This window comes from Haliaeetus leucocephalus, unplaced genomic scaffold (assembly GCF_000737465.1).
Source record: "Haliaeetus leucocephalus isolate CR32 unplaced genomic scaffold, Haliaeetus_leucocephalus-4.0 Scaffold340, whole genome shotgun sequence".
In the NCBI taxonomy this organism is placed as follows: Eukaryota; Metazoa; Chordata; class Aves; order Accipitriformes; family Accipitridae; genus Haliaeetus; species Haliaeetus leucocephalus.
In genome coordinates, this window is record NW_010972776.1 from 3,158,599 (window position 1) to 3,174,004 (window position 15,406).

Consider the following 15,406-nt stretch of genomic DNA (forward strand, 5'->3'; position numbering starts at 1 on the left):
GCTGTATTTTCACATCTGTAGAACTTTTCTCTCTAGGTTGCTGGAAGTGGTACCACCTTCCATCTTCCTTCTGACCGTGTCTGCGCTTGCCAGCATAGCTAGGTCAACATGGGGAAAACATGGTTCTTTAGTAACACAATTTTTGGTATCTCCCCCTCTGCCCCGCTCCAAATCCAGACGTGGTGTTGGCTTAACTTGCAAGGTGTCTGCTCCCGCACCTGTGTGCGTGTAAACCCTCCCTCCGTCCCCAGGTGAGGAAATGGGCGACAGCTATCCCAAGTTCTTGCCTTTGAGTCACTGCCCTGCCTGTCAGCCTCTGTGGGAAAAGGAGCTCGCTCAGCCTCTGCTTTTGTGCTGTCCTCGTCTCCCCTGGCTGGGACTCCCGATGCAGCAAGTTCCTCGGAGTTGTATCCCCAGCTTTCATCTAGTGGCCATGTCTAGCAGTTCTGTATCAGTGCCCCCCGGGCCTCTTATACTTTGTCTGCAAAGGTAAAGTAGTTTGGGGTGTCACTGTTGTAAATTAAGAGAATGGTACATGCCGGTCAGCATGGTTGCGTTTACAGTGATGGCTTTGCCAGCTGAGGGTTGCCAGCCTAGCTGTGCTGGAGTCGCGCGTTTTTTTGACGCTTCCAGCTGACATAGCTGTGTTACAAAAATGTCGTCATGTCAACCTGGCCTGAAGAGAAAAAGAGGTGGGGTTCTGTTTCTTGAAGCAAAATGAGCTCAGTCCTACACATTTTCCTACTGTTTCTATATTGAAGAAAAGCATGAAATAAATAGTAGCCACTAGCAGACTTTTAGGACGGTGCTGTAATTATGCTGACAGGAAGGTTTTATGCTCCAAGAAGAGGGAAGGGGCACATTGGCTGTATGTTAAGAGCAGGAAAACTATATATTAATAGACCGTTACTGTAGAGAAACCTTAAGTAACCCTTCCTCCCCTTAGCCCCCCATGCGAAAAAATGCAAGTGAAGAATCATTTTTAGCTTTATCCTACGGCTTTCAGCTCTGGCATTGTCTGCTTGCCCCTTCTTTTGTAACAGTCCTCTCTCTCATCATAGCAGTGTCCTCCTTTGTTCTCCTACGGCTTTGTGTTTCATTGTGATTGTATGATCTGAAAGTTTTGATATGATGATAGCATGGTTTAGAAGTGATGGTGTTTTGCTGTCTTGAGTAGTTTAATCTGCATGTGATTGATGTCTGATGAACCTGAGCTAATTCAGGGTGGTGCTTTTGCCTTTATTCATGTTTATTTTGTTTTCACTATTATAACTAAACGCTGTGGAGCAAATCCTGCTCTTTTGACAGGGTATTTCCAATTGAAAGCTGAGGTAACAATGAGGATATAGTGGAGTTTTATACTAGGGATTTAAGGTATTTCCCCAAATCAAGTTGTTTTTTCCCTGCTTTTCTATTTTTCTGGCACTCTACCACCATCATCTCTATGCAGATCCTGGGAACATTTTTCATACTTTAAAAATAAGTTTCAAAAATGTTTCAGGTGAAGAACATAACAGAAAAGTCTTTATTGATATAGAAGAAACCATAATCTACCAAAGTTGCAGATGCTTTAACATGTTGTGGCAAGTTTTTTTAATATATGGCATGCCAGCATGCTTAATGCCACTTCTGACTGGAGTCTTAAAGCAGTAATTTACAGAAGTTCACGTATTTGAGTTTAAACTTTGTGTCATATACGATGTTTTCTTTCCAAACTAATGTTCTAAGTAGACATCAAGCTATCATGACTAAACCTGTATTCCTGTAATTTACTTTGTAACATATGTGATTCAAAAGGTTAAGCAGGTGATTCTTAATTCCAGTTATTGCTATGTATTTTCATTTATTGTTGACATGCAGTTATTCCAAACAGACAGTAGTTGAACCATTCTATGAATTGGACAGGAGATGGTGTTTTTCTGATGTCATGTTAGTCATAAATGTAAATAAAATAGAGGTGCTTTTTGCTGAAATAAGAGAGTCATTCATTGACTTGGACTACCTGTATGTTGAATAGATTAGAACTTAAATTTACCTTAAGGGATGATGGAAGCATCAATATGGCTTTGGACACAAAATTCTTCCTGATATTTTAGTCATAACCGCCGGTGGTGGTGATCTCTAGCTTTTTCTTTACCATTGTAATTTGAGAAAACCTTTGTCTAAGACAGAAGAGGTTTCTGAAAAGTATACTATTTTAAAAAGTTTTTAGAAGTGACATGTTTAATTCCATATTTGATCAAGCATAACACAAGAGTAAAATCCAGATTTTACTGGAGTGAATTTTTTATTTCTGCATTAAGACTCCCTTTTTTCGTCTGTCTGGCTCAGGTGGCAAAGCTGGCAGCTGTTTCTTCTGGTCTGCCATTTGCATGTATTACTGTATATGCAGCAACAGAAAAGGAATCAAAAGGTCAGCTGGTGAAGCCAAATCAGGTAAGAATCTTACTGTTTGTCAGTCTTCAAAATAATACTAGAAGAATCTGCAGAATACCATCTCTTTCCATTGAATTTTCAATTATATTACCCAGTAGATAAAATACATAGCTAAGTAATATGTGATAATAAAAATTACCTCCTAAATAACTGACCACTATAGCACAAATAAAACATGAAGTATTACAATAGTTAGTAAAGTTTTATCTCATTTTCATAAATACATTATGTCCAGACCAAAGCCAGAAAAGGTAAAGAGTATAGTACTTATAATAATAGTCTTTTTCTATTGTACAATTTCTAGTAATACATTTGTGCATCTTCCAACTATTCTTGCTCATGCTTTTTCAGAATACAAGATATTTTTATCATACTCAGTAATTCTACTTCTTAGAACCTATATGATACTTTCAGTTTTCATTTCTAAAGAATTAACCTGTAGTCACACTTGTGTAAAGTAATTTTGTTAATATAAAAGAGCGTAATTCAGTACAGAGGTTTTATTTGCTGTAATGGGAACACTAAGGATTTGCAGTCTTGAAAAACACTATTCAGTGTAAATACTAATCAGTATACAAAACTATCTCCCCACAGTACAGTTATGCTTTTCTTTCCAGCTTCCAATTTACTGTCCACCACCTCTAAAATCAAAATACATTGAAGAACAGCCTGGTCACTTGCAGAAGCAATTTTCTTCAGTAAGACAGGCAACCGGCCGCTATATTGGATGGTGCAAGGTAAGAAATACCTGCATCCAAAGTTTCCTGCAATTCCTGACAGCACTAGACAAAAACATTTTAAAACCAGCATGCTTCACCCTGGAGTTGTTTTTTTTGCAGTTCCTTCTATTAGCAGACACCTATAATTTAAGATGCAAAAATGTACCCTTTTTTCATTTTTCTCTGCTGTGCTTGTAACGGGGAACCTGTGCATTCTCCCTGTTTTCCCATATCAAAAGGCAGTGAGATCAAAGAGGTCCATTTCAGTCAATGCTGAGCTGGATCTAGGCCAACCCACAATGTCAGGTTCAGAAGTATCTCTTGGTTAACTTCTACAGCAAGAGTTACGTAGGTAAATTCTTGCTAGCAGAACTTGACAGCATTTAGGAGTCTGAAATTCCAGGTACGGTTCACGGAGAGAGCAGGCTGCTTCCAAAGGGCAGGTTAAAAGACCTGATGTAGGTAGTTTAGGAAAGACAAACTGAGTGCATCCAATGTAACTGTTAAAGCAGGCTGTTACTAACTAGTCATCAAAAATACCTTGCAACTCTGTTACTGAATACTCTAAGCATAGAAGAAAACCCGATGCCTGTCACCATTCTCTTTAACTGCTGGTAAAGGACAACTTTTTACTCTCATTGTTGTTAGTATAAGGCATTTTATGCTTGTACTTTTCTCTTACAAACAAAATAGACCCTATTATTTGAAAAAGGCAAGGAAATAAAAATATCTTCCTGTATTTTCTGTAAATTTTGATTCCATTGGTCTGAAAATTTTGTCAGTGACTGCGTAACTGAAATAATTGAGTTATAAATCTGTATCAAACTTTTCCATGCCCTTAATCAAGTGAGTGTTTCGGAGATTGACTAGCAGTGACCTCTGGTGGTACAAATTCTGTGTTACTGCAAACAAATGATTTCGGTGACATAACTCAAGATGACATTCTTTTTCATTACTCTCCTAAAGAATGTGTATTTACTCAGTTTGCTTAGCTATCTGAGGACAATGATACCAATAATAGGCTAGTAGATTTTTTTCTGGATGAAGAAAAAACTTGTGATTAAATAAATTGACCGATTTGAGGGGAGTAAAGCAAACTAGTTGAGCACACATCTTAAGCCAAATCAGTATTGCTTATCTTTAGCGAAACTGAGCACCATTTTTACAAATTAAAAGACAAAGTCAGTTTTACTGGGTAAGTCTCTCTAGGGAAGAGGAGATAGTATTTTATAGTTGAATTTTCTTCTGTTACACAGTTGGCATCCAGATGTTTTGCTACCCTGCAGTTTGGTTCCTGAGATGTCAATTCTGGAAGTGATCTTACTATATTAAAAAGATTTTTTAAAATTAAATATGGATGGAAATTTTGAAAATATAAATATAGTAGTCAAAAAGGGGATGGATCTTAGCACAGCCTCTGTAGAAGTTCACTGATCTAGTTTGTGTGGTTTTAAAGTTACATAATACTTCCTTGTCTGACTGTGCTGAGCCTTATGTATCAACCAAGTAGTTTTGTACTGAAAACATCTACTTTTGCAAACATATGACATTTATTTTGCTGAGGTTTTTTTGTTTTGTTTTTTGTAGGATGCTTTTGTCTTTGTTAAAAATGGAATAATGGATTCAATTCAATTTGGAAAAGGTAGGCGAGTCAAGTGTTTCTGAATTGAGCATTTTCTGTTGTTTCTCCTTGCAACTTAGAAAGGTGGTTGAAACAGCAAATTCTAGTTAGAGGGGGGAGGGGTGGAAGGGGAGTGCCCTGGAATACTTTCCACAAGTGTGGGGGGAAAAAAAACCTGGGACCGCTGGTAATTCACTGTGGAGTTTCATTTCCATTCTCAAATGAGAGAAATGGCCAATTAAATAGTATTTCTCATTCCTTTGATTTTAGCTTTGTTCTTAAAATCATAGTATCACAAAATCACTGAAGTTGGAATCTCTATAGATCCACAGATTGTCTAGTCCAGTCACCTGCTTAAAGCAGGTCCAAGGCAGGTTGCGTAGGTCTCTGTCCAGTCAGGTCTTGAACATCTCCAGGGATGGAAATTCCACAACCTGTCTTAATTATAAAAATGGCTTCTTAATTCTAGCACAAGTTACAAGCAGGATTTGCATTCAAGCTCAGTATCAGAAACTATATCTAGAAGTTATTTTCCTTAAAAATAGTATATTGGGAGATACCAAAATATGCATTGTCTCATTTAATCTATATTAACTCACAGTAAAATCAAAAGTTAAAACTATGCTTTCCTTTTCCTTTATTAAGGACTAATATTTTACAAAACATAAAAAAGTACCTAAGGAGAAAAATTTTTAGCTTTGCTGCTGTGCTTTGAGGACCGTGATTCTCATTCTGTCTAACACAGGCTGCAGAGTGTACACCTGGAAAATAAGGCATCTTCATTCATTAACAAAACAATCCAGTCTTGGACTGTTTTGAGTTTTGGATATTTGTAATATTACTTTCATCTTTATTTTTCAAGTGGGAAATAAAATAAAAGGATTAATTCTGAATTGCTATGCTTCTGTTTTTTTCTTCCTCTTTTTTTTTTTAATTCTAAGATGCTTATGTTTACCTGAAGAATCCACCACCAGAATTTCTTCCCAAAGTTGGTGTAATTACAATATCAGGCTTAGCTGGCGTAGTGCTGGCAAGAAAAGGTAGGGGTTTTTTTCCTTATTTTCATTACTGATGTGTTGAATATGTAGCATGTAGTAATTTTAGTGGTCAAAAGATTTTTCTGAAACATAGCCAAAAACCTATGCAACCAATATTAAAAAAAAAAAAAAGTTCTTGCCTGATAAATTGAAGGGACATTAATAAATATTTCTTTTAGAAACTGGCTAAGACCTAATAGAGCAGGATTATATAGTCATTTTTAATGGTGGAATCAACAGAAGTTCAAAGGAGGACACTTGTTTTGAGTTTGTTCATTATCGGTTTTCAAAAACAGTGTGCGTATGGGAGGAAACTGGAGACAAATTGACAGGTAAGGTTACTGAATATAGCAAAACCTAAGGGAATTTAGAGGAAAGAAGCTAAAGAATGTTGGCATTTGGCTAACAGGTACGAAAGAATACACATTAAAAGGCATGGTTTCGGCAGCTTTGAAGCCAAAACGGTAATTTAATAGATACAGCTGCCTCTCCTTTCCAGATAAATATTAGAGGGATAATACTTCACTTGCTAGAAAATATTGTACAGAAAATGTTTATCTATAACACTTGAGTGTGTGTCTATCTGAATATTTCACAAAGCAAATGAGTGAATCAAAATATTGGCAGATTTATAATAAAAACATTCTTATATCCCTGTTACTTTTGGTGGACAGATTTTAAAAAAAAAAAAAAAAGTCTTGGGCTTGAGAATCTGTCATCAGGGCTCCTTGTCAACAAACAGGAACCTGAGCCTGGCCCAGCCATTCTCGCGTTTGAACAAAGAGGCCCCAGTTTCCTGGCTCCTGGCGGCTCCAAATTCTGCCGTCTCTGTCCTCAAGAGAGTACACATGGAGCTAGTAAAGAACCACAGCAGCTCCTAAGTGACACAGATGTTCTTCTTATTTTTCACAGTACTGGAAAATCTAATTTGGGATTATTTCTCATTCAAGGAACCAATATTCAGAATATCAGTATCTCCTGCAAACGTGACTGCACTGAAGTGTAATCACACTGTGTATTTTTTCCTCCAGCCATTATGGGGATAAGTTTGATGTAAACAATGGTTAGGTGTTAAACAATTGCTTTTAATTGATACAACTGCTTAGCCTTACATTTTGTTAGTGTCTAATTATTTGAAATATTTGGCTTTATACAGATTCTAGATTTAAGAAAATTGCTTATCCATTGGGACTTACTACTTTAGGAATTTCTGTTTGTTACCCAGCTCAATCAGTGGTAATCGCTAAGGTAAGTTTACTTGTCTATTAATATTAACAATGAATTTAGTCATAGCATTCCCATTTCACTTGAATTAAGTGTCATGGGACTGGGAGTCAGAATTCACATGCATCTTCATTAAAACATATAATCCATCACAGGTGTTAATTGCATAACTATAAAAAAAATGAATAAACTGACTGAATTTAAAAATGCAGTTGTGTAGCCTTTCAAATTTTAATCCTCATTTCTCAAATAAACGAAGATCATTGCTGAAATAAAAGTAAATAAAAAATAAAGCTTTGCTGAACTTGATAGATGGGCAGTTTGAGATACTGTATGACTGCATCTCTTGTTAGAATTCCTTGTTTTCCAGTTACTGTCATCTTGCAGTTATCTACCTGATTAGAATTTGTCTTAGTTGTTTATGTAGAAAAGGAGAGCTATACTTAATATTTTGTGTGCAAGAACTGTTTACACGCAGTACTTTTCTACACAAAAAGTGAATTGAAAAGCAGGATATATAGTCTATATATCTGTTCTGGTTTCAGCTGGGATAGAGTTAATGGTCTTCCTAGTAGCTGGTAGAGTGCTATGTTTTGACTACGGTATGAGAAGAATGTTGATAACACTGATGTTTTCAGTTGTTGCTGAGGAGTGTTTAGACTAAGTCCAGGACTTTTCAGCTTCTCATGCCCAGCCAGCGAGAAGGCTGGAGGGGCACAAGGAGTTGGGAGGGGACACAGCCAGGGCAGCTGACCCACACTGGCCAAAGGGCTATTCCATGCCATGTGACGTCATGCCCAGTGTATAAACTGGGGGGAGTTGGCCTTAGGGGGATTGCTGCTCGGGAACTAACTGGGCATTGGTCAGTGGGTGGTGAGCAATTGCATTGTGCATCACTTGTTTTGTATGTTCCAATTCTTTTATTACTACTACTGTCATTTTATTATTGTTATTATTATCATTATTAGTTTCTTCCTTTCTGTTCTATTAAACCATTCTTATCTCAACCCACGAGTTTCACTTTTTTCCGCAGTTCTCTCCCCCATCCCACTGGGTGGGGGGGAAGTGGGTGAGCGGCTGCGTGGTGCTTAGTTGCTGGCTGGCGTTAAACTATGACAATATCTCTTCCTTCTCTATAGTTTTCCAGTGTTTCCCTGTTTAGAAGAGCACATACTGCTTCATAAGAATTCTTTGTAGTTCCCTGACGAACTTTGTATTATAGTTTCAAAACTGCCCTTCTGTGTTAATCTGATGAGACAGGAAAATTAGTTTAGTCGTGTTTTGTTCTAGGACTTACCAATCTTTAAGTTAAATGATCAGGTTTAAGTTTTGACAGAAAAATTTGTGGGACATTACCCTGAAATTTGATTGAAAAAATTACTATTTAAGCTCTAACTTTCCATCATGGTGAATCAGTTGCTATTGTTATTAATTTTAGTGAAGTGGTTTTGTTTGGTATTTTTATACTTCCAGAGTACTTAGGAAGATATCACAAAGACCTATACTGAGGTTAAAATCTTTGGGCAATCTCATATTGCTAAACTGATATGTTGGTTTTTTTCTTATAGGCAAATCAGTGAGGATTACTGTTTCTCAAGAGGCAGTGGAATTTCTTGGCTTATTGTCATAAAACTTAAATGTGAGGGTTGGAAGATGGAGAAATTAATAGGAATGCTACACTGTACATTATGACCTATCTCAGGAAGCTAAATCCTTGTTTCCTATCTACTTACATTCTGTATCACCTTTTGCACAGTTTTTTGTAGTTGCAACTCTGAAGTATTCTGTTTCTGCAGAGCATTTGTAAAGGTACTCCATAGTTACTGCAGTATTATAAAATTACTTTTCAAAAATAGACTGAAGGATTTGGCCATTTGTAAAGCAAAGCACTGCTCACTAACATGGGCCAGGTCATCTTTTGGGGCTTTTTCCTTTTGTGTTACTGTCTTTGATCATTTCCAACATAGTGAGACAAGTTTAGATCCTTTAAAGCTGCTGCTCCAGTCTGTTGTGCTAACACTGCCAAAACACTGTTTGCTGATCAGGTTTTGATTTCATTTTGAGTAGGTGGATGTAGCATGTGAATGCTACCTGTGGATTTCTAATACCTATTTAAACATTATCTAGGATTCGTTTGATGTAAGAGAAACATGCACTAGATCTTGAAAAGTAGATGATTAAAATGTCTTAGCATGGGGTCAAGCATGTTCTCATGCAAATAAGATGCATTTCATTTGAATAGTCTGTGTATCTTAGTATTTTTAAAGCTGTTGTTAAATTATGTTTTTTCTAAAAAAATAGGTAACAGGGAAAAAGTTATTTTCTGCAAGCCATCAAATCTATGAAGCTGTGCGATCACTATGGGCAAAAAATGAAGATGGCACGAAGGTAGGCTTTCTGAAGTAATGACTGTAACTCATAAATTCAAAGGGAGAAAAAAGGAAATTAGAAGGCCAAGTACTATTCTGCTGATACTGTTTAAGATTACTAATTGCGCTAAGTGAGGCACAAAACCCCCCTCTGATATTTTTGTAACTTCAGTGTTTAATTTATGTCTTATTTGTTATGCATTTCAGACCAGTAGATCGTGCGATCCCCTATGTAGTCCCACAATACATGCAAGATGCACAAGAGAAGACTGACTTTCTCTTATAGTTCATTTTTGATCTTGACAAAAATAATCCATTCTGATTCAAGCTTGGGTCCTAAGCAGACCACTGTATTTAAGATAAAGACACACAGAATGACAGTGGGTATGACTAGCCTAGTCTTAAACAGATCAGTGAAAGAAATTCCACAACCCTTCCAGGTAGTCTGTTTTAATTACCCTGTGATATAGATTGTCCTTGTCTGATTTTTTTTTTTTAACTTGTCCTGTCCTCATTGCAGCCATAGTGAATACATGGTCAGTAACCTCTTCATATTGACCTATTACGTATGGAAAATTTATCATGGTTTTTGACATTATCTTCTCCCTAGTATAATCTTTTCTTATAGAGCAGGCTTTCCAACTCCTACGTAATTCTTGTTCTCCTCTGAGCTTTCTGTAGTTTCTCTCTCTCCTTTCTCTGTTTTTAGGGTTTTTTGTGTGTGGCTTGTGTTGTTTGGTTTTTTTAAGTGGTCAAAATAGAACATAGTAAACCAGCTGAGGCCTTGCCAGCCCTAAGTAAAGAGGAATATTAACAGCCTGTAAATTCCATATGGAATTTGGGCTAGTACATCCCAGAGTTAAGCCTGGTTTTTCTGCAACCTGAAGGGGTTTTTTCTCCAGTGGAAATTATAAACCCTTGACAAAAGTAGTACTTCCCTGAGTAAAATTTCAGCTTTGCACAGTGATTGTGGGGTTGGTTTTTTTTTTCCTCTTTTCAAAAGAAGATTAAAGTTTCCCAGTTATATTAACATTTAGAAGTATTTTGCTTTGAATTTATGGTGTTCATTTGTATGCAGTCCTCATCTTTTATTTCCACTGAGGAGCACAAATGGAATTCTGAGTTTTGAAAATGAGGTTCAGATAAATGTCATTAAACTGATAGTGAAACAAGAACTGATGTGGTAAAGATGGTTTCTGTTAACTTTATTTTTTTCTCTGGGTGAAGCCTGTTACCAAACCAATATACTATTTTTCATTACTAGGGTGTTACCATGATTTATCTTTCCATCTTCTGTTAACTGAGGGTAGTAAGTGTTCTGTAAAAATGAAATACTATTTCAGTCTGAAAATGCAGTGACTTCCTTGTGAAGTACTTTGAGGGTCTCAGGTAAAAGCACAGTATCACTTAAGTATATACTTGTGACAAAATAAATTTCCTTACATGTGAATTTGAAGTTATTATATCTGAACTGTGGGGTTCTTTGATGCATTTTATTTTTTCCAGCTGTGTCCCTTGAGTGCAGCTGACTTTAACACTATGAGTTGAATATCATTACATGATGTCATATCTGAAAATAATTTCATAAAAGATAAGCTTTCAGACTTGAAAGGTTTATTTTGCAATAATGTATTAAGCATATACCCATGTGCATTTTTGTATTAATGTTTGGTTCACAGCTGCAGCAAGAGTCAAAATCAGTTACACAAGAAGATAAGAAAAAGAAAGAAATTTCTAGTACAAAACCTGAGTCTGCTATTGAGTCAAGATCATTTAACAGAACAGAATCTTCTCCAGTAGAGTCTTGGAGTAATACAGATCCAGTGCCTTCATCAGGTGAATTAAACATTTCAAGTGTAATCTCAGGGCAACTTGCAAATCCAATTACTTGACTTAATTTTGGAGTTACCCTTGCTTTAAAATGGAGCAGACTGTCATAGCATATCCTTGAGAATGTATTGTACACACTGTCAGTTAATATATACTTCAGAGCCTTGGGGAGGTGATAATTTTCTCACTGTGGACCCTGTCACAGTATCAGAATTCTTATATATTTGTTGTTCTCTCTCAATAATGTTTTCTTTCATTCCATATGGTGTGGACCATATCCCATATTGTTAGCAATGAGATGATATCATCAAGTACTTCTGTTAAATGCCTACTTTAAATTACCCTTCTGTTGTTGGAATACTATAAGTGTAATTTAAAGGATTACTGCTGGATTTTTGTGAAAACAGCTAATTTGAATTACTGTTCATTTCTCTGTACAGGTTCTTTATCTTCAGATATTGTTAAAAGAAAAATGTGTAATTGACAAATGAAGCACTGGATTTTATTTTGCTGTTTTTTTGCAGTGGTACTTTCGTGCTTCTTAAGTGGTCGAGCTAGTCGACTAGATCATGTAGCAGCATATTTAACATACAAATATTTTGATAGGCCAATTGCTAAGAGAAGTAGTAGAATTACCTGTTAAATGAGAACTAAATTTGTTTTAAAATATTGTTACCTTTGTAGGGGCAGTTTTCAGATTTTACTCGTCACTTAAACTTGCTTACTTCTTTTTATTGTGTTCTTTACCAGAATTTTTTTTTTTCTGGAAAGCAAGCGGAACATATTTGGATGGGTTTTTAATTATTTGTTTCCTTTATTTTCACTATAATACACATTCACACCTTCCTTTGCTTTGCACCTGTATTTTTTCTAATTTAGTTTGTGTAATGCTTTGATCTGTTTTTACATTCGCTTCAGGCCAGACTGTCTTTAATGGTTTTATATATCTTCTGTCTTTGCTTTCGTGGTTGGAATTGGTTCATGTCCCTAACACAGCCAAAAATATCCATGCCCTAAATTAATCTGTGTTTTCAGAGATGTTTATTTTCACTAGTCCAAAAGGGGCAAAGCTTTCAGGAGAACATAGCACCCTTTGTTAAACCAACTGATGTAGCTCGAAAAGAAGCAGACTAGTAATCAGAGGCACAGTCCTAAAAAACCTGCCTTTATATTCTCTTAGATCCTCTGGAATTAAAGTATCATTAAAGTGTGAGGGCTCAACGTTTTAGTAAACTTAGTTTTGGAAGTCATGAAGTGAAACTATGTAAGAGTGTTTGTCTTAATTTGGATTTCCTACCATCTGGCAGCAGCTTCAGGGAAGATACTGATGCAGTTGGTTTTGGGAGACAGCTGTGCTCCTGGGAGCAGTGGGGGAAGAAGGACTGGAGATTTTTTTTCCACGTCCCAAACTTTCCCTTCCTTTCCATGTGTAGGGCAAAGCATCACTATTTCTTCTCTCACCCTGCTGTGTTCAGGAAGTATTATTATAGAGAGTAGGAGGAAGACCTGCTCTCCATCCACTGCTGTAAGCTAATAATTACAACATGCCTTCATCGTCCTGTATCACTTATACAGTTTGAACTAGAACGTATGTATTTTGATCTTTTGTAAGTGTTTGGTAATACAGTAATTCTCAACACATGTCAGTAAGCTTTTTTTTCTACAGCTCAAATGTGTATTTTTTTTAATTAAACTACTTTAATATCTCCCACAGGAACAGCAAAGAAACCAAAATTTAAGCCTGATCCAAAACTTATGGACCATGGTCAGTCCAGCCCAGAAGATGTGGATATGTACAGTACTAGAAGCTAAGACAAATCTGCTTACAAATCTTTACAAAGTATTACAGATGGGGGCGGGGGGAAGAAGGGAAGGAATAATCCTTACAATACATACTCCATGACGTATAATTTAATCAGGTATTTTCTTATATCCCAGTTTGTATTACTGACTTAGATGATTCTGTTCAGTGAATATTTCGTTTGTCACTACTTGGAAGTAGTGAGAATTCACTTATTGTCAGTGTCAGTGAGACACTGAGAAAGTGAGGATTGTCAGTGTCTTCTCACAATGAGGTTTCTCTGTGCCAAGCTTGTTAATAAATGTCACTTTACAAAGGATATTTGAAAATGTAAAGATATCTCTATACTTCAGCTCAGATGTTCATTGATCTAAAAGAACAATGTGATGGGTGGGGTTGGCAGAGGCTTCTTTGTCTTTTTTCTTTCAGCTTTGGACTGAAGTGCAACTTCTTATTGGTCTGAGTACCTTTAAAAAGTCGGTTGTTAACATGATACAAATAGCGTTATCTTTAATGCTTCTATAAACAAGTCACTTTTTTTTTCATCACAAAGTCATTTGTTGTTTGCCTCTTTCACAAAAGTGAATGGAAACAACTTGTCCTGCATACTTCTTGTGTCTTTAAATATTATTTAAGTTGGGAAAAAACACACAACTGACCTCTAATACATCCTTTATAGACTATGCATTAGTTTTCATGTACTTCTAATACTTTGAAGAACTGTATGCAAATTGCTTAATCCATGAAACTGATATTGTTTGAATTTATGTAGAATGCATTAGCAACGTTTAGGAAGATGGAAACCTTCTGTAGTTTTGAGGTTTAAAATGTTGACAAGTAATAGGCAAAAGTAATAGGCAGCCAACTTTTCTTTGCAGAAGTTTGTATGCAATACCCATTGATCTTGGTAGGATTTCTGTGAAATTCTGTCTTTTTTTCATAAGAATGAAATCAGAAATTGATTAAGTTTCCTAGGATGAAACTTTCAAACGCTGCTTTTATCATTGTTTGAATCACTATACTTCTGTTCATCCTCCATTTCTCTTCAAAACACTCTTATAATGGTTGGAATAGATCTGGTGGTCTTCGAAGTGCAACTCATTATCAGTACACAGTGATAATCAGCCTGCTGCCTAGAGGTAATCTCATCTGCATCTGCTGTGGCACTTTCCTAGTACACAGACTGCAAAAGGACACTGTGCTGGTAGTTTGTCCTTCAATCTGTTGAATTCAGTTACCTTTCGATTAATGAAAGTATGTGCTTTGTTGTAAAGTTGAGGTGGGGAAGCAAGAACAAATTATACAAATAGGTAGTTTGGTTGGAAGACTTAAACCTGAAAAGAAATGCTGCTTCCTATTAATGTATTCTCAGCACGGGGATGTGAAGGGATATTTGCTCCTGTTCTCCAGAAGAAGAGATTCATAACCTGATTCCTTCTCCTAAGGCTGCTGATGCAAAGGCAAATGACTACTGAAATACAGGCAAACAGAATTTCTAGTGTCACTGTGGGGCTAGCAGAAGTTGTGAGGAGATACTGCACTATGGAATGTGCACAAGGCACAAATGATGAATGAGCAAAAGAAAAAGTAAAGCTTTTATGATAGTTCCGAAACAGATAAGTATTGATATTTTGGAATCCAAATTTCAGGCAAACTGTTGGACTTTGTTATACAGAGTCCAATGGAAGGTGAAGTCAGTAAATGTGAAGTTTAAAGAAGAAGAATTCTATTAGTTAAACTTGCTTGGGACAGCTGACTTGGAATTTAATGTGTTTTGTTTCTTTAATCATCTCTTAAGGCCCAGGAAGCTGTCAGAATTCAGGCAGCAATCAGAGGATATTAAAACAATCTTCACAGAGCTCCTGGACAAAACACATTTAGTGTTCCATCACAGAGAGAGGAGTAGAAAAATTAGATGGCTGGGCTTCATATACCATTTCCAGGGAAACAGATGAAGACATAAAGCAGGAAGTGAAAATGGTGAAGGAATAATCGTTTTCAAGTGCAAGACTGGGTGGCAGAAATTGTATTATCTATCTCCCTTTGATCAGATTCTGGATAAAAAAATATAAAGGAAAAGCCATCTGCTCTACTTCCTAGATTCTATTTAAATTCTGACTTATGTCCTTTGAGTGATAAGCTACCACAACAAGTCAGCAAGAAAGGTAAGATGATGCAGGTTTGCATGGATTTTGTAGGGATTTACTGTGGTGACATTTTTTAGTACATGGTGGAAAACTATGTACAGGAATTAGTCTTCTGGGAGCAGGGAGAGAAGCTGCCTTGGATAGTGTTGTGGTTTAACCTCAACTGGCAGCTAAGCACAACGCAGCTGCTCACTCGCTTACCGCCCCACCCAGTGGGATGGG

At 36.6% G+C, this 15,406-nt stretch overlaps 1 protein-coding gene across 1 annotated transcript; it reads left to right on the forward strand.

Moving 5' to 3' along the window:
• The first annotated feature begins 385 nt into the window (after nucleotides 1–385).
• APOOL (apolipoprotein O-like) lies at nucleotides 386–13,350 on the forward strand. The gene is made up of 9 exons (XM_010572534.1): nucleotides 386–489; nucleotides 2,304–2,436; nucleotides 3,054–3,173; nucleotides 4,743–4,797; nucleotides 5,718–5,816; nucleotides 6,970–7,061; nucleotides 9,339–9,425; nucleotides 11,086–11,242; nucleotides 12,951–13,350. The coding sequence occupies exons 1-9, from the start codon at nucleotides 386–388 to the stop codon at nucleotides 13,046–13,048; spliced, it is 945 nt and encodes a 314-aa protein (XP_010570836.1). The 3' UTR covers nucleotides 13,049–13,350.
• The last annotated feature ends 2,056 nt before the right edge of the window (nucleotides 13,351–15,406 follow it).

Coding starts and splice junctions, on each gene's coding strand:
- APOOL (XM_010572534.1), top strand. CDS start 386: ATGCAGCAAGTTCCTCGGAGTTGTATCCCCAGCTTTCATCTAGTGGCC. Junction 5,817..6,969: donor CGTAGTGCTGGCAAGAAAAG/GTAGGGGTTTTT, acceptor GGCTTTATACAG/ATTCTAGATTTAAGAAAATT. Junction 11,243..12,950: donor AGATCCAGTGCCTTCATCAG/GTGAATTAAACA, acceptor TATCTCCCACAG/GAACAGCAAAGAAACCAAAA.